The sequence below is a fragment of the Scatophagus argus genome, chromosome 14, assembly GCF_020382885.2.
Source record: "Scatophagus argus isolate fScaArg1 chromosome 14, fScaArg1.pri, whole genome shotgun sequence".
In the NCBI taxonomy this organism is placed as follows: domain Eukaryota; kingdom Metazoa; phylum Chordata; class Actinopteri; family Scatophagidae; genus Scatophagus; species Scatophagus argus.
In genome coordinates this window covers 623,869-646,988 of record NC_058506.1, presented here as the reverse complement: position 1 = coordinate 646,988, position 23,120 = coordinate 623,869, and the positions used below count along the sequence as shown (strand labels likewise).

Here is a 23,120-nt window from a genome sequence, read left to right as displayed (position 1 = left end):
CACTCGGTTTTGTTGTCATTTAGATGCAAGAAGTTCTGTGCCAGCCACTGTTTTATATCGGTGATGCAACTCGACAGCTCAGCAAGTGCAGTGTTATTGTTCGGTCTCATGGGCAAATAAATCTGCAGATCGTCAGCATAAAAGTGAAAAGAGAGGTTGTGTTTTTTTATGATTGAACCCAGAGGTAGCATGTATAATGAAAAGAGGATAGGGCCAAGAATAGATCCCTGTGGGGTGCCACAGGGATCTATTCTTGGCCCTAAGGGATGCACTTGAGGAGCAGTGGTCACCAATTGCGACCGAAAAACTCCTGTTTGCCAGGTATGACCTAAACCACTGAAGAGCGGTGCCACGGATGCCAACATGCTGCTCTAGGCGAGATAGGAGGACTTCATGGTCAACTGTATCGAAGGCTGCTGTGAGGTCTAGTAGCACCAGCACAGCAGGATTCCCAGCATCTACAGACAGGGCAATATCATTGTGCACCCTTAACAGTGCTGACTCTGTGCTATGACGGGATCTAAAACCAGATTGAAATTTCTCAAGAACAAAATTTATCTTCAAGAATGTCTGTAATTGAATAAAAACAACTTTTTCAAGAACCTTAGAGAGAAAAGGCAAGTGGGAGACAGGTCTGAAATTGGAGAGCACAGATGGGTCAAGATTTGTTTTCTTTAGGAGGGGCCTGACCGTAGCGTGTTTGAAGGCAGCTGGAACAGACCCTGAGCTAAGAGAAGTGTTAATGAGAACAAGCAGACTCGGCCCAACACAACTCAGAACCCCTTTCAAAAACTTGGCTGGAATAATATCTAAGGGACAGTTTGTGGGTTTCATGCCACTAACCACATTAGTAAAAGACGACAGGGAGATGGGCTCAAACCGCTCAAGAACAGTAGTCAGTGCCTGAGGAGCACAGACATCAACACGAGTCATATTCATATTTGCGATATTCTGCCTGACAGATGCCACTTTATTGGTAAAGAAAGATGCAAACTCTTCACAGGTTGCAGTGGAGGCATCTGACAGGACAGTTGGGCGTGGATTGATGACAGAATCGATAGTACTGAATAGTAGTCTAGGATGATGGGAGCTGTTGGCTATAATGGAGGACAAATATTTGGACTTCGCCTCTTTTAGCGCTCTCTGGTAGGCAGCCAAACTGTCCCTTAACCAGCCCAGCGATACATGCAGTTTGTCCTTTTTCCACCGCCGTTCAGCCTGTCTGCATTGTTGTCTGAGCTGACGGGTGCGGTCATTCAACCAGGGAACTGACTTGGTTTTGGTAGATTTATGTCGAAAAGGGGCAACGGAGTCAAGAATTGCAGAACATGTTGAATGGAAAGTGGAGAGTAGGCTGTCTGGACAGATAGGAGGAACGGGCTGACAGTCAACAAGCAGCTGAGAGTTCCTGAAGGCAGCAGCAAACTCCCCAGCCGTTGATGGAGGAAAGATTCGGTGTCTGCGAGTTGAGGAAACTGGCTTATTGGCAGGTCGGGGGGCAGCAAAGTCAAAAACAACAGGGAGGTGATCCGAGATCGCAGTGTCAACTATTTCTCTGAGGGAGACTGAAAGCCCATGAGAAATCACAAGGTCGAGAGTGTGTCCATGCTCATGCGTTGGTGCATTAACGGATTGAGTGAGATTAAAAGAATCTAAAAGGCTTTTGAAATCATTGGCCAGTTGATTTGCCGCACAACAAACATGAATGTTAAAATCTCCACAAATCAAAAGTGTATCAAACTTTGGAATAAAATCGGACAAGAACTCCGAGAACTCTTGAAGAAAGTCCTTATGAAATCTGGGTGGGCGATAAACTGTGGCACACAGCACAGGGCAGGTGAGGTCAATTACGAACAGCTGCAGTTCGAAGCTGGGGTAATTATCAGTGGTTATCATCCGGCATCTGAAGCTCTCCTTGAATATAGCAGCCAGACCGCCCCCACGACCGGCAGCTCGCGGGGTGCTGAAAAAGGAGCAGCCGGGAGGGAGGAGCTCTGAAAAGGCACTGTTGTCACCTGGATTCAACCAGGTCTCTGTCAACAGGAGGATATCAAGATCATATGTTGTGAAAAAGTCATTTAGAATAAATGTCTTGTTTGTAAGAGATCTGGTATTAATCAACGCTGTGTGAACTGAGCATTGGTCCGTCTGACGAGAGAAGTGACTGAGCGAGCGGAGATTCAGTGCTGGTCTAGGCGCCCTTACTATTTTTTGGCGTGCTGTACTGATTCTGACTGGAATATATCTGGTGGTTGAGGATTTAGGACTGTTAGAGCAAACAGAGGGCTGGCTGTGAGCAGGTGTGGGTGTAAGTGGCAGGGTTGACCTGAAGGGGGGGCCCTCATAAAAAATGGTGCGTTGTGGTTCAGTCTTCAAGGGAGAGGGCGGATCCGGTGTGAGGGTGGGAGATGTAGATAGTCAGTCACATGGAAAGGTGTGCACCGCGTGCTGCAGGTTAGCACACAGCATTTGGCTACCTCTCTTATTTGGGTGGAGGCCATCACGTTTAAAAAGAGAGTCACGATCCCAGAACAAGTTAAAATTGTCAATAAAACCAAAGTTGTAGATCCTGCTGGCGGACTGGAGCCAAGTGTGAAGGCTGAGGAGCCTACTGAAACGGCCAGCTCCACGACCCACAGTCGGGATGGGGCCGGATATAAAAACGGACTTTCCACAGTTCTTAAGAGCGTCAAAAAGGAGTTTAAAATCATTTTTAGTGCGCTCAGACTCCTGACGGGTGGTGTCGTTCGTTCCCACGTGAACTATGATCCTCTTAATCGAGGTCGGGAGCGAGTGCATCATTTCCAGAAGTTTATCCAGAATATGAGGGACTGTGGCTCCAGGAAAACAGTGTGTGGCAGCATTGATGAAGCGAATGTCCCGGGTTATGGAGTCACAGATGATCAACGTGGTGGGAGGAAAGAGGGGGCGGGGGTACGAGATGTGCGGGCCGTCAGGACGATGCTGAAGACGCTCCGTTGGCGCTGCCTCTTTCGGCTTACAGGTTGACAGCCCGGAGCGGGGCGTCTGAGCAGGTGGACAGAGACGAGGAGACTGCTTCAGACGAGCCCCAGGGAGGCCCCCAGACCGTCTGATCACAGCCTCCTTCAGCAGCCTACGGCGGTCATTTACTGCAGAAGAGCGACGAATGGCCTTACCATGGCTCGTTGCGGGCGTCGCTGAGGTGACTTCAGAGCCAGGTGAGGTGGAAGCTGCAGGCGTAGCGTCAGGATGGACGGATGCATCCTCCGGCAGAATGGTGAAGCGGTTGGAGATAGCCAACGGAGGTTGTGGATACGGACCAGCCGAGACCCTCCTGCTGCCGCGTCGCACCACTTCAGTCCAGGAAGGCTGATTCGAGGTGTTGGCTCGGTTCGGCGTGGAGCTGTGAACCGGAACATTTGGTCCGTATCCGCTGCAGACCTCTGGATCGGGTGATGCTGTCTGGATGGGTGTCGGCAGCGTAGAGGCATCGAGGCCCGATGCAGCCCTGGTGGTGGCTGCGGTCTCCCGGTCCGAGGGGAGGCCGCTCTTTTCGCACAGACGGCCCTCCGGGCGGGCAGGTAAGGGTGAGGAGCCGGTGTGCATCGTTGCCTGCCAGGGGAGGGTGGCCGCGGAATCCGAGACCACCGGAGACATGGGTGAAGGAGGTGAAGCATGCTGAGCGGTGAAAGTTGAGGACTGTAAATGTGAGATATGCTTTGACTGGGCAGCGGCAATCGATCAGCTGGTCCCTTTTTCGGAGCTCCGACTCAAGACGGTGGATCTCATTCTTCAACTGTGAGTAGGAAATGGTGCAGTCCACGCACACAGCCATGATTGCCTGAAGCTAGCAGGCTAGCTTCAGCTTGTAGTTAAACTTTGTGCGTTTTAAATAGTTGTTTGATTTAGCATCGGTTAGTTTTATTATTCATTAGCTTGTGGCAAGACGGGTCAATGCTGTTGCTTTCTCGGCTGCACAAACACCAGCGGACCAGGTTGTCAGACACGCTAAGCGGACATCTTAGCGAAGAAAATATCACAAAAGGAGAACCCACAGTGCAGACACAGACACAAAGAATAAAGTGAACAGGAGAAACTCAAATAAACTTACTTCAGAAAGTGACAGAAACAAAGAGCATCTGGAAGCCCAGGAAAAAGGACCAAGCAAAGAATTATCAAATAACACAGCGAATAAAGCACACTCAGGGATAACACATGACGCAGGGAATGCTAGAATCACAGAATGCAGAGAACACCGTGCTCATATGGTGACAAACACCGGGCCTGCACTTTACAAAGTAAGTTAATAAAACTATGCCTGATGGTGATAATAAATATTGTAGTTCACTAGCAATATATAAAACTATATTCCAACTACTTTAATTGAGCCATAAGAAATCTTCTGTGAGATCATGCCATTTACTCAAGCAATAATGTCTTGCAAGTCTTTTCAGTTTATTGCAAACATTCTCGTGAGAAAAGCCCTTTTTTTCAGCATGTTTGCAGCATGTTTGTATTTCTAACTTGTTTTGACAGGAGATTTTATTACATATACAGGATGCAGGGTTACTTCCTAGAGTGAGCAAAAGTAGAACAGGATCCAGAACCAGAGCCTTTAGTCATCAGGCTCTCTTCCTATGGAATCATCTTCTGGTTTTGTTCCGGGAGGCAGACACCCTCTGTACGTTCAAGAGCAGACTTCCTTTTTCATACAGCTTCTAGTTAGCACTGCTCCAATTGGAAAGTGTCTTGTGACAACTTCTGTTGTAATTTGGTGCTATATAAATATACTGAATTATTGGACTTTGGTGGTGATAAGGATCTCCCCTGCTCTGTTTGCTGCTGCTTTCTCTCTCTTTTCTTTCTTGGGAGTTGCCCAATGGGGACAGCTCCCCACAACCAAAAACTCAACTCAACTATGCCTCTTCTGGCAGATGGTCCTCTGTAGTCTTGACCCATATTCCAACTGCACATAGAAGTTGGATGGTTGATTTCACTAGGAGGCCATACATCCAACTTCCACTGGATGGACTGATGCCACCCAGCCGGCCTCTATGCACTCTGCTGTGAGCTTGGTGTACTTTAGCCTCTTGAACTCATTTGATGAATGTACAATAATCAATCCATCCACTAATCATAACTTGAGGGACTCTAGTGTGAAGAGTATTTTTCTTTTCTGTACTGTGTACAGCTGCAGGTATTTGTTTCCTATGTATTCTTGCGAATACTCATCCTTCCCTTATTCTTGCATGCTTTGCACCCTCTATATCAGGGGTCACCAACACGGTGCCCACGGGCACCAGGTTGCCCCCAAGAACCACATGAGTTGCCCGCAGGCCTGTTCTAAAAATAGTACAACTCAATAGTGAGCTGCGTCTAAAATTTTATTTTATTCTGTTGCTATTCTTTTTTAATCACACTTGCATTTATATAGATTTTAAAATGACAGTATCTTAAAATGTGAAAAATATGTTCATTATAGATTTTTTTTTTTTAATCTAAGTTTAGGTAAACTTTGACCTACTCTAGTTCAAAGGTCAGTATTGTACTCGCGACAAAACCAGTGGTTGTGGAGAGTAAGCTAGTGGGCGCAGCGAAGATGAGCGCTGAGTTCAGTTTCTTATCCCTGCAAAATGGCAGAAAAAAGAAAGAAAACATCACTTTCACAACGAATGGGAGGAGGACATCTTTTTTTACAACTGTCAAAGAAACCTGCGTGTGTCTCACTTGCGGGGTGACTGTGGCGATGGCAAAGCAGCACAATGAGGAGTCTGGGCCACAGATTTGGTCATTAGTTCAAAAATGTGACAAGATTTATTTAAAAATATGTAAGCTAATTTTTCTTTAACATTACATAATTGATAACTTTGTGAAACATTTTGTAACATAGTTCATGGTTTGTTAAAAGAGTTTGTCAGTGGCTAGTGAAAATGGGACATTTTTCCTATGAAATATGGCGATGTAAGTGATCATCTTAAAATTTAACAATTACTGAGATTAATAAAGTTCTGAATATTGATATCTGTTTCCCACCTTGTTGTCATTGTTGATAATTATTGTGAGAAATCATTAACGTGATCAGTGTCTTCACATAGATGAGTATCATTATTCATTATTAATAATGTATAATTAAAGGCAAACTGGGCAAATGTGTTATTTCAGAAGAGTGTACCAAACTGGTAGCCCTTCGTATGACTCAGTACCCATGAAGTAGCTCTCAGTTTCAAAAAGGTTGGTGACCCCTGCTCTATATCCTGTTTGCTGCTGTAACACTATAATTTCCCAGTAATGGGACTAATAATATATAATATAAATAATAATAATAATAATATATAATAAAATAATAAATATATAATAATAATAATATCTTATCTTATCTACAGAGGTTGTGTGGTCCATACTGTATTAAGGTAATGATCTGCTGTGAATGTACTACTGATGGCTATCAAATTTGATGTTAGGAACCCTACTGAAATTTAGTAAATTATATATATAAGTCATCTCCCCCTTCTGCACACTTAAAATAAATAATAAATAAATTCAACTGCCTGCAGAAACTATTTAAAGACATTGTATTTGGTATCTGACTACATTTTTGGATCTTGGACTTGGCAATTGGCATAAATTTGTGTGTGACTGGGTCATAATGATCTCTCAAGTAGGAGATGATGAGGATGATATGAATTTTGATGACAAGACCCCAGCCAGTAGTGGACAAGGAAAGGGCAAGAGCAGGTTAGAGGCAAGCTGGTTTGCAAGGGAAACCAGTAAAAGAGAGTTGGAGGAGATTAGATTAGAGGGAGGGTAGTGGGAATGGAAGGGTTTGAAAAACAGTAGAGAGGGAGGAATTTAAAGCTCCGTAGCATTCTCTGGTCCCCACCTGAATCTGACCAGTAATGACATGTTTAGCCATATGTCATCACTCCGTCGCTGGCTGTCACGGTGGCCTTTATAGATAATTGGGACACTTTCTGGGGAAAACCTGGTCTTATAAGGAGACACGGCATTCAACCACCTGGAGTGGTGCGGCTCTTATTTCTACTAATATAGCCAAGCTTATGAGACAACCAATCTCCTGACAACCCAGGGTCGAGGCCAGGAAGCAGAGTTGTTGTCTTACTCAATTCTCTGCTGCTTCTGTAGGACTGCTGCCCTCCATTAAAAATACAATAAATAAGAATATAAATGAGCACAACAACACCAAACCTAAATATATCCCATAGTTCATTTGAGAGTCTCACTCTCAGCCTGTCTCACCAAAACTGGAAGTCAGAAAAGCCAGTTTTATTGTGTATTGCTCACCTGATGCTGCCTACTCAGAGCTCCTGTCTCAGTTTTCCGACTTCTTCTCTAGTTTAGTACAGATAAAGTAGTATATTATATAGCTTAGTATAGTATTATATTTATATTTATATATAGTATAGCATACCAGGTGACTTCATTCATTCACATTCATATAGACATCAACTCTCACAGTCTTAAGACAGCCTTTAATACGCTCTCAGATTCAACAGGTTTCCTTCAGATAGTAAAAGAACCACTACGCTCTCATAATCACACCCTTGATCTGGTTCTCACCTATGTCCTAAAAACTGAGAAGTAGTTGCTCCTCAAAACCCTCTCCTTTCAGACCATTCACTTATAACTTTTAAACATACTCTAACAGACCTTACAGCAAAGAACAAAAAGGTTTACAATAGCAGATGCCTCTCTTAAATGTTACTCCTGCAGAAACTGATTGCTTTGTCAACAACAATGTAGGCACTCTACACACAGTTTTAGATATGGTTGCCACACTGAAAAAGAAGGTTACACATCATAGGAGGCTAGCTCCTTGGTATAATTCAAATATACGAACACTGAAACAAACATCAAGACGGATGGAGAGGAAGTGGTACTCCTCCAAATCACTTGAAACCCAGAGGGCCTGGAGAGATATTTTATTGACATATAAAAAGACCCTTTGTAAAGCCAGAACAGTTTATTATTCATCATTAATAGAGCAAAACAAGAACAACCTGCGTTTTTTCTTTAACACTGTAGCCAGGCTCACAAAGAGTCACAGCTCTGTTGAGCTTTGTATTTCTGCAGCTTTTAGTAGTGAAGACTTTATGAGTTTCTTCACCAATAAAATCATTAACATTAGAGAAAATATCAATCAAGATCTCTCCACGATAGCCAATATACTGCCATCTTTAGAAATCTCTTTTAGTCCTAATCCACCTCTGGACAGCTTCCTGCCCCTAGACCTCCCTGAGCTGATATCCAGCATGAATAAATCTAACCCAACTATAGGTCTATTAGACCCCATCCCAACTAAGCTCCTCAAGGACATCTTTTCTTTGACTGGTGCCTCTTTATTAGATCAGATCAACTTAAGTAACATGGTGAACTGACCAATCAGAGGCCGCTCTGCGGGGAGCACTGGATTCAGCGGACTGGGACATGTTTCGGTGCAGCTCGGGCAGTGACATTAACGAGTTCACGGAAGCGGTTGTGGGATTTATCAGGAAAATGGTGGAAGACATAACACCAACAGCCATCATCAGAACTTTTCCCAACCAGAAGCTGTGTGTGGACAAAACTGTCCGCGACGCGCTGAGGGCCCACACCGCTGCCTACAACTCGGGACTTGCCACCGGTGACACAACGCTATACAGGGCAGCCACCTACGCTGTCTGTAGGACGGTGAAGGAGGCTAAACGCCACTACGCCGCAAGACTGGAGCTGCAGATGGAGGGGAGCAACTCCAGGGCGCTGTGGCAGGGACAACGCACCATCACGGACTACAAAGCTACACATCCACCCACAATGAGAGTCGACGCTTCTCTAGCTGGGCCCCTATAGCTCATCCCCCCTCACCCTCAACACTGGATCCCCCCAAGGCTGAGTGCTGAGTCCCCTGCTGTACTCCCTGTACACACGACTGTGTGTCCACATCAGACAGCAACATCATTATAAAGTTTGCTGACGACACAGTCATCATGGGGTTAATCTCCCACAACAAGGAGGAGGCCTCCAGGAAGGAGGTCACCCACCTGGAGAGCTGGTGCCAGGAGAATAACCTCCTGCTGAACGTCAGCAAAACTAAGGAGCTGATTGTGAACTACAGGAAGAAGCAGCAGAAGGACATCCATCCACTCTGCATTGGCGGATCTGAGGTGGAGAGGGTGGACAGTTTTAAATATCTCGGTGTGACCATCACACGGGACCTGTCCTGGTCACTGCACATTAACAGGACTGTTAAGAAGGCCAGGCAGCGTCTCTTCCACCTCAGACGCCTCAGAGACTTCAGGCTCCCCCTCAAGGTGCTCAGGAACTTTTACATCTGCATTACTGAGAGCATGGATGGGCACTTACTTACCTATTTTTTGGTAGCAGGGACATAAAAAATTTCACTGCACATTGTATCGTGTATGATTGTGTGTGGGAGAAATAAACCTAATCTTGTATCTTGTATCTTGGCATAAACTTTCATTGTTATGCTGATGATACCCAGCTGTACTTATCAATAAAACCTGAAGAAACAGAGCTGTTAGTCAGGCTTCAGGCATGTCTTAAGGACATAAAGGACTGGATGACCTCAGACAAAACTGAGGTAATTGTTTTTAGCCCCAAACATCTCAGAACTAGAATAGCTGATAATATTCTTTCTCTGGACAGCCTTACTTTGGCCTCCAGTACGACTGCGAGGAACCTCGGTGTTGTCTTTGATCAGGACATGTCATTTATCCATCACATTAAACAGACCTCTAAGACCGCCTTCTTTCACTTCCATAATATTGCTAAGATTAGGAGCGTCCTCTCTCTGAGTGATACTGAAAAACTTGTCCATGCTTTTGTTACTTCTAGGCTAGACTACTGCAACTCATTATCAGGATGTTCAAATTACTCCTTTAATAGCTTGCAGCTGATCCAGAATGCAGCAGGACTCAGCAAAAGGGATCATATCTTTTCCTGTCTTTGCTTCTCTTTACCGGCTTCCGGTAAATTTTAGAATAAACTTTAAAATTCTCCTACTTACATATAAGGCCGTAAATGGACTAACCCCACCTGTCAAAAAAAGTCGATCGATGCTGACGCTAAAAGGCTGAACCCCGACGCAGAGTCAAAAAGGCAGGGATGCAAGGCTGAGGTTCGAGCAATAATCTTTATTTAACAAAGATCAAAAACTAAACAAAAAACATCACAATCGCACTTACTGTGACTTGAGATCAACAAAAGACTGTGGCAAAATTCATGGCAAGGCATGGCATGATGTGACAAAATCATTCCTGGCATGAAACCAAAGACAATACAATGTACAGACACAGGTGACTGGGAAGACAAGGACTAAATAGACAAGACAATGAGACACAGGTGACACACATTAGGAGGGAGAAAGCAATCAGGAAAACCAAAAGCAAAGCTACTTGAAAACAGGACACACAAGGGAAGTGACACCTTCAAAATAAAACAGGACATGACAAAAACCTTGAACCTAATACATGGAAACACAAGACACACATGGAACATGACACATGGACTCAAAAGCAAAAGACAAAGCATAGCAGAAAACATGACACCACCATACCTGCAGGATCTAATAGTCCCATATATTCCCATTAGAACACTCAGATCACAGAGTGCACGTTTACTTGTAGTTCCCAAAATTCTTAAAAGTAGAATGGGAGGACGACATAGCCTTTAGCTATAAGGCACGCTTACTGTGGAACCAGTTGCCGATCTGGGTTTGAGAGACCACATCCACCTTTAAGACCAGGCTTTCTGTTTAGTAAAGCATATAGTTAGCCTCGCGCAAAGTGTGTGGGGTTGATAGGTATCGTTACAGTCAATTCTTGATATACGGCCATAGGGCTGAGTAACTCTTTCATCTTTCATCTCTACCATAGCTATGCTGCTATAGGCCTGTGCTGCCGGGGGACACAAACATGATCCACTGAGCAGTTCCCCCACCTTCTCAACACCACCACCATCTCTACTCCCCCACCTTCTCTCCTCTTCTTCCTCCCCCCTCCTCTCCTTTCATCAGGTCAACCTATGATCCATTATTTTATGTCACTAACTGTGTGTCTGGTTTTCCTCATAGTTTTATGTCTCTCCCACCCTCCCTCTCTCTCTCTGTATCTTTCTGCAGGTATCTCTCCATCCAGACTTGCATGCTGACCTGCATCCAGCCCTCTGACAAACCCAGCGTCTACTGTCAACATCTGCCTATCTTGTTCTTCTATGTAGTGCTATTATAGTTAACTTGAACAACATGTCAGCTAAGAAACAAAAATAAAATACATAGTTCTTCAGCATTCCAATTATAACAACCTGTCATGTTTGTCCTTTGTAATTAATGATGTTTATTGCATGTATGTTTCTCTCTCTCTCTCTTTCTTTCATCCTCTCTGTACCTCTTCTGCTCCTCCTTTACCAAGCCAATTATCAGCAGGATGGTTCTCCCTTGTGAGCTGGGTCCTGCTCAAGGTTTCTTCCTGTTTAAAGGGAGTTTTTCCTTACCACTGTCTGCTTGCTCTGCTGGCTCTGGGTTTCTGAAAAGCACCTAGAGACAATTTTGATTGTGCTATATAAATAAAACTGAGTTGAATAGAATTGTATTTAATTTAAAACGAGCATGGTGGGTAGCATGGTGGGTAGCATGGTGGGTAGCATGGTGGCGCAGTGGTTAGTGCTGTCACCTCATAGCAAGAGGTTTCCGGGTTCGAATCCTTGTCTGGGCCCTTCTATGTGGAGTTTGCATGTTCTCCTTGTGCCTGCGTGGGTTTTCTTCAGGTACTCCGGCTTCCTCCCACAATCCCAAAAACATGCATATTAGGTTAACTGGCATACACATTACCCCTATGGAGAGGCTTGTATTCTTCATTGTGTATATAATTACTGAACACTGAATAAGCCAAACACAAAACAAAGAAAATCAAAATGGTAGTTAAGGGAGTGTTTCTTGGGCCTCAGGCCTCAGTAAAAACTGTGAAACAGATGGCCTGCTTTGCCTCTTGATATTGGGCCTCCTAAGTTTTCTGATGCTGCGATGGAAGAGATACATTTGACTGGCGTATCATGATTTGAAGGAGGTTTTTTAGCAAAGCTAAGGTGTTTTCCCTGCCACCTCATAGACCTTACGATTGTGCCATAGATTTAATTCCTGGCAACAAGTACTCTTTGTCTTTGATCAGTTCTGGAGAGGCCAAAAATTTCCTCCAAGTTTGACTTGCATTCCCTTGCAGTTCAAATCTCAGGTTTGGAGGGAATTCTGTTATGAATTTGGGGTCCTCTGTCAGTCTAACCTCTCAATTTCACCGATAGACAAATGGTCAGATCGAATGGGCTGGCCAAGTGCTTTTTTTGCCTCTGCCGACCCAGTTTCCTGGAGTGAATATGCACATAATTCTCTATTCAGCTCTGCAACAGGACTTCCCCCTCTCCAAGGCCTTCCCTGGTTATCTGTCATCGCTCTTCCCCTCCCAGGAGGGGTACTGTTAGGATTGTGTAGTATGGTCTGTTTTGCTTATCTTGTGTGTCTCTCCTCTCCTCCCTTCTCCCCTAATCCCGTTCTGCATGTTTGGTTGTCTACCTGTCTGAGCCTATCCAGAGCTGAGCTGGCCTGGCCCTGTCAATCTCCCAGTCATCTTCCCTCCTACAAATCTGTTCTGCATTAACTGCCAATCAACTCCACTGCCTTGAACAACTATTTAAAGACCAGTCTTCCTTCATTGGATTGTACTGTCTCTCCTATTGGTAGTCACATCAGTCTAATCTGTTTTGCTTGGCATGTTTAGACTTTCTTGTTTTGTCTTTGCCTCAGACTGTCCAGTTGCTTCGGAAGCTTCTCTGTTATTTTCAGCTGGATCATTGTTCTTCGTCATATTTAAATAGACTCTTTTTATACAAAGCCTTTGATAGACCACATGCATTCACCTGTTACTCAGCACTTCATTGTTTTTAGAAACTGTGAAATTACCTTGCTTTTTTCTGTATGTAGTGAATAATAAACTTACACACAACCACACAACACAGTGAGAATACAAATAGCGTAATGGAAGTGAACACTGTCATGCAACCACCACAGTGCAGTGGACAGTCTTTATGAACTACTGTGTGTCACTTATTATTTGAAGTCTTTGCCTTCATTCGCTTTCCTGCCTGTACAACATCCATTGCACGTCTGCCCGTCCTGGGTGAGGGATCCCTCCTCTGTTGCTCACCCTGAGGTTTCTCTCATTTTTTTCCTGTTAAAGTTTTTCTGGTAGTTTTCCTTAGTCGATGTGAGAGTCGAAGGGCAGAGGATGTTGCTATGATGTTATGTAAAGCCCTTTAAGACAAACTGCTTGTAAAAATGAGCTATACAAATAAAGTTGTCTTGTCTTGCCTTGTCTATTCCTTTTTGTTGAAAGATGCTTCATTGAGGATACTTGATCAGCACAGGGACTTTATCTTTGAATAAAAACATCATGTCATTTTTATTATTTAGCTGACCAGATGAGAATTAGTGAAATTTTGGGTTGTGGTTGAGTGTCCTCAAGTACAATACATTCAGTGCCAATGAACAGCAAAATATGTAAAAGTCTAAACTAACTGTTTAAACTATTTGGTGTGAATTAACTACATTCTTCTTTTAGTTTGTCTAACTCAATACTTTTGCACTAAAGTCTTAATAGCATTGTGAATGTTTTTACTGAGATCAGAATGTGAACAATGTGTATGTAATATTTGTAAGGAAGCTGAAAAACATATTAAGCAAGTATTGGTTCACTCATGAAAGCAGTTACAGGTCAGACCACACATCTTTAATATACACTGTGAATACATTCCCACTCTCATATTTCATGCAGTGGTTTATGGCAAATTACAGTACCAATAACAGAACTACTTTAAATGTGCTACCACCATCTGCTGGTTAGACCACAAAATAATTTCTCTGTTTGAGGCAGCAACAAGGGAAACCCTAGATATAACCAGACTGACTGTATCAAAAATAACTTTTATCTTGACTGAGCCTTACATCCACCATACACTCTTATAATTATAAATTAAGATGATCTAAGAGTATCACAGAAAGTTATCTGTTTACTTTATAGTCTTATTGACTGGACATGTACAGCCCACAGTCTTCTTCCCTTCCCTTCTTCTCTATTAGGTAGCCTTGTCTGGGAGTTCCATAATCTACCATGACATCAGCAACCCTCCTGAATGATGAATGGTTGGAGTTGAAGCCCCTAGCATTAATAATGATACAAAATAATCTCCAAATAATCTCAAGATGTGATGAATGTGTGTGTATAGAACAGCTTAACTGCTGTTTGAGGCCCCTGTTGCTGCACACTCACATGTTACATCAAGGCTTTGTCTGTGATTGAAGGTGACACTAAGCCTGTCAGTTTGGAAAGTAGGTTTGCACGTCAGCCTGAATGTGCTGTGATGTCTACGTCACTGAACAGGACAATGTGGGAAAATGAAGGGAGGGGAGGGAGTTAGAGGAGAAAAGAAGCTGAACCTCTGACTGTTAGGAAGAAGAAAAGTGCCTGACAACACAGTGTGGTTCCAGCTTCTTAGGATTTTTTCTAAAAGATATTTGGAATACTCTCTTGTTTCGGTCCTCAGGGTTTTCAGGGCTTATAAGTCCCAGTTAAGATGAGCTGTATTCCTGCCTCTCACAGGTAAGCTTCATAACTAAATGTGGATCAATAATACAAATTTTTATCACTATGGAGAAATTTGACTAACAAATTGACAAATTGTGTTGTGTCATATCCTCAGAGTTCAAAGTTAAAACAAGGCTTTTACCAAGATGAGAAGATAATTGATTTTAGGGTTCTTATCCCTGAAGCTAAACCTAAATAAATTTATCAAAATACAGCATTGTAATAGAACTGTGTAATGTAGTGGTGTTAATATACCCTTTATGAATGAAATGAATTATTGCTGATTTGGAGTGGCTAACATAACCGCTGATTTAAGTGTCCCTGTCTATATAGTGCTTAAAATTTAAAGTCATAGAAGTGTAATGGTAAGATCTGGTGTTTTTGTAATCGTTTACAGATTGCAACTGGACAATCACTTTTTTGTACTGCAGCTAGTGAAAGCAAATGTTCTGTTAAGCCTTCCTTTTCTTTTCCACCCTCTGTCATCACCGGACTTGAGGAGTCACTTGTTTAAACCTGTTATGTCATTAAGTGCTTACCAGCAGATTAACCTGTCCTCAGTTCCCACACTTGTTGTCTCATGTCTCATGTGTTATCAAATGTGAAACACATGGTAACACAGTGCTTTGTCCACCAATCACTGTGTAGTTGAGTTAAGTTCGCTTGGATGTCAGTTTCCTGACATAAATATGTTTGGTTATATTTCACATCAGAATTTCACATTTGGACAGCAACAAAGATTTTTTTAACTGTACTGACCATGTATCAGTTTATGATCAGGTGAAAACTACACATTTATTCTTTGACCAGATTGTAAAGACTGTAGGGGAATTAATTATTCAAATTTCCCTTTCTTTCTTTGTGTTTGAGTGTATCAATGCATCTCTGTGCAGCAGAAAAAAATTGACATCCATCCATCCTTGACTCCTAGTGTCCCTCTTTCATCAGACTACAGAGCTCCAAACTGACAACTGTTGATTTATTGTGCAGGAAAAGAAGAACAGAAAAGAAGAAATTAGGAATTACTGAAAGCATATATGTGACTATTCTTCATGACAACAGTAAAATGTAAAAACCATGAAATCTGCAATGAAATGCAATGTCTGGACCATATTTGTTCTTTAAACCAGCATCAATTCTTATAGGTACACTTGCACAAAATCAAGGATTTTGTAGGATTATAGTCAGGTGTATGATCAAACTAGTTATACCCAATGGGTGCTGATGATCATCAGTTTTACATGTAGGTTGGTACATTATTCATCACTAACTGAAACAGAAACAGCTCTGTAGGAGGTTTCAAGATGTGCTGTTCAAGCTATTTTGAAAAAGCACAAAGAAACGGGCAACACTGAGGATCATAGATGCAGTGGTCAGCCAAGGAAACTTAGTGCAGCAGATGAAAAACACATCAAGCTTATTCCCCTTTGAAATCAGAAGATGTCCAGCAGTGTGATCAGCGCAGAACTGGCAGAAACCACTGGGATCCAGGTACACCCATCTCTTCATGGAAGAATTGCAGCCAAAAAGCCATACCTCTGACATGGAAACAAGGCCAAGCGACTCAACTATACATGAAAAAATAGGAACTGGGGTGCAGAAAAATTGCAGCAGGTGCTCTGGACAGATGAGTCACAATTTGAAATATTTGGCTATAGCAGAGGGCAGTTTGTTTGTTGAATGGCTGGAGATAATAATGAGATAATAATGATAATAATGAGTCTCTGTAGGCAACAGTGAAGCATGGTGGAGGTTCCTTGCAAGTCTGGGGCTGCATTTCTGCAAATAGAGTTGGAGATTTGGTCAGGATTAATGGTGTCCTCAGTGCTGAGAAGTACAGGCAAGGAGACATAAAATTGGCACCAAATTTATTCTGCAGGACAAGCACCCCAAACATATAATAAAAGATAATGTCATTATCTTCAGTGTAAAGAAGAACAAGAAGTCCTGGAAGTGATGGTATGGCCCCCACAGAGCCCTGATCTCAACATTATCAAGTCTGTCTGGGATTACATGAAGAGACAGAAGGATTTGAGGAAGCCTACATTCACAGAAGAGCTGTGGTTAGTTCTCAAAGATGTTTGGAACAACCTACCAGTTGAGTTCCTTCAAAAACTATGTGCAAGTGTGCCTAGAAGAACTCATACTTTTGGGGGCAAAGGGTGGTCACACCAAATATTGATTTGATTTCTTCTGTTCATTCACTGCGTTTTTTAAATGATGAAAATAAACCATTAACACTTCCACTTTTGAAAGCATTCTTAGTTTGCAGCATTTTTTCCCACCTGCCTAAAACTTTTGCACAGTACTGTATATCAAGATTTTATTGTCCTATGTAAACTTCTAACATTGTGTCACAAAACTTTTGTTCTATTTAAATATATTTACATAATCACAATCTGCAACTTTTGTAAACAATGAACACTGGATATCACATTGCTTGGCAACACATCTCGATACTCCAGTCTAGCTTGACTTTTGTGGTTATTATAAAATAGTTTCTAGTTCTACTTTGTAAGGATGAAATGAGGTCTTTGTAGCTTATATTGACTGCTGAAATCTTTATTTACATTCAGAGAAGGTATCTTAGGGTTCTGTATTCTGCTGAAATTGAATGAGTATTGACATTTATTGGACAATAAAGACCCCAAATTAACCCAAAATGTATGCGATGTGATGTGTGCGTGCATGTGTGTGTGTTTGCAGTATGAACACTATTCTCAGTCAAGTGGAATCTCAGTTGGAGGAGAGTCCAGTTCAGAGAAGAGGGAGCAAAGCCTACCAGGTACAAATGAATACTTAACAGTAAGAGTACATTTTTTTTAAATATTTGCTTAACAGTTAATGCAGCAGTAAGAATTAATTAACAGTTACAGTTAATTGATGAGTGTAGTAATCATTTACTAATGGTATTCATGTTAACTAAGGTATTAATTTATATAATATTTAATAAGTTACAAATATTGAATTAACATCAATAAGTTAAGTGATAGGACATCTAACAATACAATAATAAGCATTAAGTAACTGTTAACAAATATCTCTTGTTAACATTTACTGAGGATTTACATGTTGTATGTTGTATGTGTTGTAACAAATATAAGTACATGATTGATGAAGATGTAAATAAACATGTATGTCATGAAGTTCACAGCTAAGAAACTTTTTATTAAGAGAAAATTATGGTGCCTGTAAAATGTATTCACCCCCTTGCATGTTTCCACTTCTATTATAATTTTGACAAAAATGAACAAAAAACCCCTCTAATGTCAAACTAAAAACAGATTACAAATATTTTCCATCAATTAAATTGATTTAGTTTAGCAAAGGTCCATCCAATTGGTGCTAGTAGTCTCACAGTTAGTGAAATGGAGATCACTTGAGTGCAGTGAATGTATCTCAAATGATTATAGTGTAAAGACATCTGTATCTGAAAGGTCCAATAACTGGTTTAGCCAGTTTTCCTGGCTACGATTACACCATGAAGACAAAAGGACACTCCAAGCAACTCCAAGAAAAGGATGTTGAAGTATAAGACAGAGGACTGTTACAAAAAACAGTTCCAAGTCACTGAACATCCCCTGGAGTTCAGTCAAATCCATCATTAAGAAATGGAAGGAATATGGCACATGTGTAAATCTGCCTAGAATGAAGGACACTAGTGAAGGAGGCCACCAAGAAACCTATGACTACTCTGAAGGAGTTAAAAGCTTCAGCAGCTGAGACTGGATACTCTGCATACAACAACTTTTGCCCAGGTTCTTCACCAGTCGAAGCTTTATGGGAGAAAGCCACTGTTGAAGAGAGCTCATAATAAATCTCCCATCATCCCACTTGTGTTATTTTTGATCAAATTTGAGATCAGTGGACACACTCCTTTGTGTTCTACTGAAAAATCATCACTTAGCTTTGATTAACCATGTTTTAATGCTCATTGTGACCTATTATATAACATGTATCGCTTAATTAGCACTTCATAAATGCGTAAGCGTGCTGAATATGTATCACTTAACCATATAAACCATTTAGGGATACAAGCTTTCAGGTGTGTTTAAAATAATACTAATACTATATAATACTATTAATATAATACTTTCTAGAAATATAGAAGCACAACAACACCGCCACCCTAAGTTATCCTAAGTTAACCTAAATATTATACTTGCTATTGCAAATGAATGCATATAAGATTTCCAAAGAACAAAAAATAAAAGAAAAGAAAAAAAAAAGAAAAAGAAAATGACGTGTACATTTTTGTCTCTAAATGAGATCCATGGAGTGTGTCCACTGAGCTCAGCCTGTACCAAAGGTAAATCATAAGTTTGATGATTGACAGTTATTACCCTTAAAATAGTTATTAATAATTATAACAGTTTTCTCTATAAAATAGCTGAGCTGTGAACCTCATGACATGCATGTGTGTTAAATACTAATAATAACTAATAATAAAAAACTAATAATCTTTATCGACCATATGCTTTCATTAAAGTACTTTTAGGACTAACTATATTTTTTCTGTATTAACTAATGTTACACTCTGGTCTGAGTGAATACTTAATTCTGATTGGGTGCAGGGTCTGATTTCATTTCTGATTATGGACACCTACCAGTAGTTGTTGAAACTGTCTGTTCACCATGCTAAATTAATACACCAGCTTGACATTAGAAATAAATTACATGAAAAAATATCTGAATATTAATGTTGAGTGTAATCCTTCAGTGCCTTATCCTCACCACAGGATGGCAATTGGAATACACAAAGTGCAAGCAGCCTATGATGTTTTTGTAGGGTATCACATGAGTGACCATCACAAATCCCATTCACTATTCAACTCTTCTCTTCAGGCTGCAACAGTCCACTTTGACTTGTGAAAATCTTGAGACTGATTTGAGGAGTGATGTGGCTCGCCATCTAGATAGCCTCATTGTTAAACACACAGTCAAATTATATTTACTGTTTGAATCTGGCCAATATAACATTAGCTCCTGGGCTCACAGTTGAGTGAACTAGAAATATCTTCCACTGCCATGTTGTACAGTACCTAAGGTTTGATTCACTGGGATTAGTTAACATTTCCATTGCATAGCAACCTTGGTAAAATGGACTGTACTTATATAAAATTCTTCTAGTCTGACTGACCACCTGAAACACTTTAGAACACGAGCAAGCATTCGAGTCACACAAAGATGCCATGCAAGGTGCTCATCTGCTCATGAGGAGCAATAACCATTCACAAACACCTGTAGAACATGGGGGCCATGGATTGAACCCCCAACCTTCTGACCTTCAGTGTCTCTACCACATAGGGATGATTATTCCAGGTATTAGTCAAACCCTCTGGTGTTACCAGGGAAAAGGTGTTACAGTTTTCTATGAAAGTATTCATTAATGGTTTTAATTTTTTTCTTTCTTAAGTGACCACGGTTTAAGTGAGATAATGCCTGAAGAGGTATCCATTGTCAGAAATTAATTCCTGATTATCCTCCCCGTTTTTGCTTTAGCAAGGATAGGAATTGACCACAGATAACAGCAATGTCTCAGATGTGAAGATATGTATTTTCTTAATAACCTAAGTTAGTATATATTTTTAATGATAGTCATAATTTAAATAATTTATATCTGTTAAAGACTGATTTCTAAAATAAATTTTCTCCTTGGTCCAGATCTTCCCGGAAGCCAACATGAATGAAGAGTCAGATTCCGGCACCTATACTGAAGACTTTCTTTACAGAAGGGAACGTCTCCCCTCTATAGTTGTGGAGCCCACAGAGCACAATGAGCTGGAGAGTGGGGAGCTGTGCTGGCCTCCACGATGTCTAATGAGCAGCAATGTGGAAGAAGAGGAAGAGGAAGACAGCAGTGCTGATCACACAGAGGGCTCTGTGAATGGAGATCAGCCAGATGACATGGGGTTGAAAGAAGGGTAGGGACCAGAGTGTTAGCTCACGCTTTAGCCACAGTCTGTCACATTTGAAAGTTAGGCTTTTTAATATTAAAATTCTTGATTGGGGTTACTGCTTGACGTGTCTGACATGTCAGTATGACAGAAAATAAAATTACATTGTATTCTTCACAAGTTCATCTCACTGCCTTGTCACTATCAGGGAATTTTAAATGCAATTAAAGCTAAACCTTTGCATTCTGTATCCAAGAACCATCTGAGTGTGTCTTTCCATTCTCTCTGTTACAGGTTAGTTACCAGAAAGTCCTCTATCGGCCCATCCCAGAGTCAACTGTCCCTCTCTCGACTGACTCCACCTGCCTCCCCAACTCCCCCTGAGGCTGCTCCACCTTATCTTAGGAGCTGAACCTGACAACCAGTATGTACAGATACTGGGTTCACCTGAGGTGTATGTAACCTTTATAATGTGCAACCTCTGTGTGTTTGACTACCCCAATAAAACAGAGACCTTTGTGAAGGTTGAGATGTTTACACATTTGAAAATGTTTGGACAGAATAAGGTCCATTTTGAAATAACGATGAACTAAACTGATTCCAGTATTGCAGTTTTTGGATTGTGACTTCTAATTTAAAATATTCTATGGTTAAGTAGTGTACTTTCCTCCTTCTGTATCTGACACAGCAGTATGGGCAGAAGGTAACCAGACACTGTAGCAACAACTTACAGGAATTTTCTGTTTTTATTTTTGTCATTGTCATTGCGCAAAGTACAAGGAGAGTGACATGCAATCCTTCAGGTGCCAGAGAAATATTAAGAGAGACATTGAAAATAGTAAAGAAAAAAAAGCTGCATCTAAAACGATAAAAGACATCAAACAAACAAAACATGCACATCCTCCAGATATTGCACGTTTCATCAATATTGCATAGTGGGTGTTACAAGATAATTCAACCTTTTGCTGCATTCAGCGCAGTTACAACTCTGGTATAAAAAAGTTCTTTAACTTGTCAATATCTCAGGCATACCTTTCATGGATCAAAGGAAGAAGGACACCTCTATCCTCTGCAACTACAGTCCAGAGGGAATAGTTGTTGTGACCTATGTGGGTGTTTAAGAAGACTGTCCCAAAGGTTAAGTTGAGGGGTAAGACTAATGAGTCTGAATCATACATATTTGAAGTTCTGAAAAGAATGGATTGTGGGGTCTTCAAAGACTAACATTTTGTTTCAGCATTAAATACTGTTGAATTACATTGTGAAATAAATCAATGCTGATTCTCTTCTCTTCTCTAAGTTCTCTTTAACACAATTTAGACCATGTTGGGGAAACCACAGCCAACTTCAAAAACTAACCACTGAAAAGATTTACTGCAGCACTTAAGATGACCTTATCATTGGATATATCCTTGGCCTGATCAGATCAGACCATTTGAAACACTAGAATCCATTCAAGAAAGTTGCATAACTAGTGTAATATTTAAAAAAAAGTGAAAAGAATGTAATCACTGTGACTGCTGAGCAAGCTTCTGCTCCAGAAGTTCCTGAATTATTACAACAACATTTTCAGAATTTTTCAGAAATGCATTAATTTAATTGGAGTATGTCCTTTTTCAAGCCTGTTTTGTTGACTGAGTTTGGTGAGAATTCCTGAATATGATGAAACATTAATAAATATTACATCCTGCTATAGTCTGAGATGGACACAGCTGTTTAATCTAGCTATAACTCTAGGCACAAAGTGAAGAAACCAGAACTTGTGTATTATGTTTCCTTGGCATGTTTTCCTCGGCCTCTCTGCACCCTGCCTTCATATATTGAAAGGTCATTTATTTCATTTATGGTCTCATGCATAAGGTCATTATATGAATAAATCTACCCTGAGAGGTGTAGAAAGAGCATTAATTGTTTGGACTATACAGAGATCTGCCTTGGTCTAAAAATTAAGTTCCGTATCAGTAAAGTCAAATCAAAATAAAAACTGCACACATACAAGAAATGATAATATGCCAGTAGCAAGTTTTTGCTGTGCCTTTAGGTATTGCTAGCAGTCAGCTAGTATAAAGCAGATCATGTACATCCAAATATTCCCACAAATTTCTTCAAAAAAACAGCAGTTTAAGCCTTCTGCCATTTGATGTTTTTTCCCCCTTCTCCTGACACTCTTGTTTGTAGTGAATTGTAATCTAACAACTCAAAGAGGTCTGCATTGATAAATTGTACCTTAAAGTTAATTAGAGGGGCCATATCTCAAAATAAGAGACCCTGTTAAGTTCATAGCGGCCATCTAATTTCAGCACATGGCATCCAGAGGGAAGCAGAGCAACAGACATCACAGATAACACAGACTCCATGGTGCAAATATTCATATTCCATAAAATACAATATAAAACAGAGATGGGACTTTCCACTAAATATTCACCACAGATCACTTTCGACAGTTTGCTGTTAAATACAGAAAAAGATCTGTTGCATCTGGAACGGCACAGATAACCACTTTTCTTATGGAAGTTTAAATATAATATATCCTTCATAGGAAAAGTTGACCGTCTGATTCTGTGCATTTTACATTTCAAGTCTGTGGTCAGCC

General features: G+C 41.1%; 1 protein-coding gene across 1 annotated transcript; it reads left to right on the top strand.

The window, feature by feature from the left end:
* Nucleotides 1-14,139: 14,139 nt before the first annotated feature.
* Nucleotides 14,140-22,715, top strand: LOC124071100 (protein LBH-like). Its single transcript, XM_046411537.1, has 4 exons — nucleotides 14,140-14,645; nucleotides 17,337-17,415; nucleotides 20,295-20,554; nucleotides 20,822-22,715. Exons 1-4 carry the CDS (start codon nucleotides 14,620-14,622, stop codon nucleotides 20,937-20,939), a joined length of 483 nt encoding a protein of 160 aa, XP_046267493.1. The 5' UTR covers nucleotides 14,140-14,619; the 3' UTR covers nucleotides 20,940-22,715.
* Nucleotides 22,716-23,120: the final 405 nt, after the last annotated feature.

Bases quoted from the DNA above. Each gene is read 5' to 3' on its own strand.
- LOC124071100 (XM_046411537.1), top strand. From the start codon at position 14,620: ATGAGCTGTATTCCTGCCTCTCACAG. The intron at 17,416-20,294 runs GTACAAATGAAT...TCCTTGGTCCAG, and splicing joins GAGGGAGCAAAGCCTACCAG to ATCTTCCCGGAAGCCAACAT. The intron at 20,555-20,821 runs GTAGGGACCAGA...TCTCTGTTACAG, and splicing joins GACATGGGGTTGAAAGAAGG to GTTAGTTACCAGAAAGTCCT.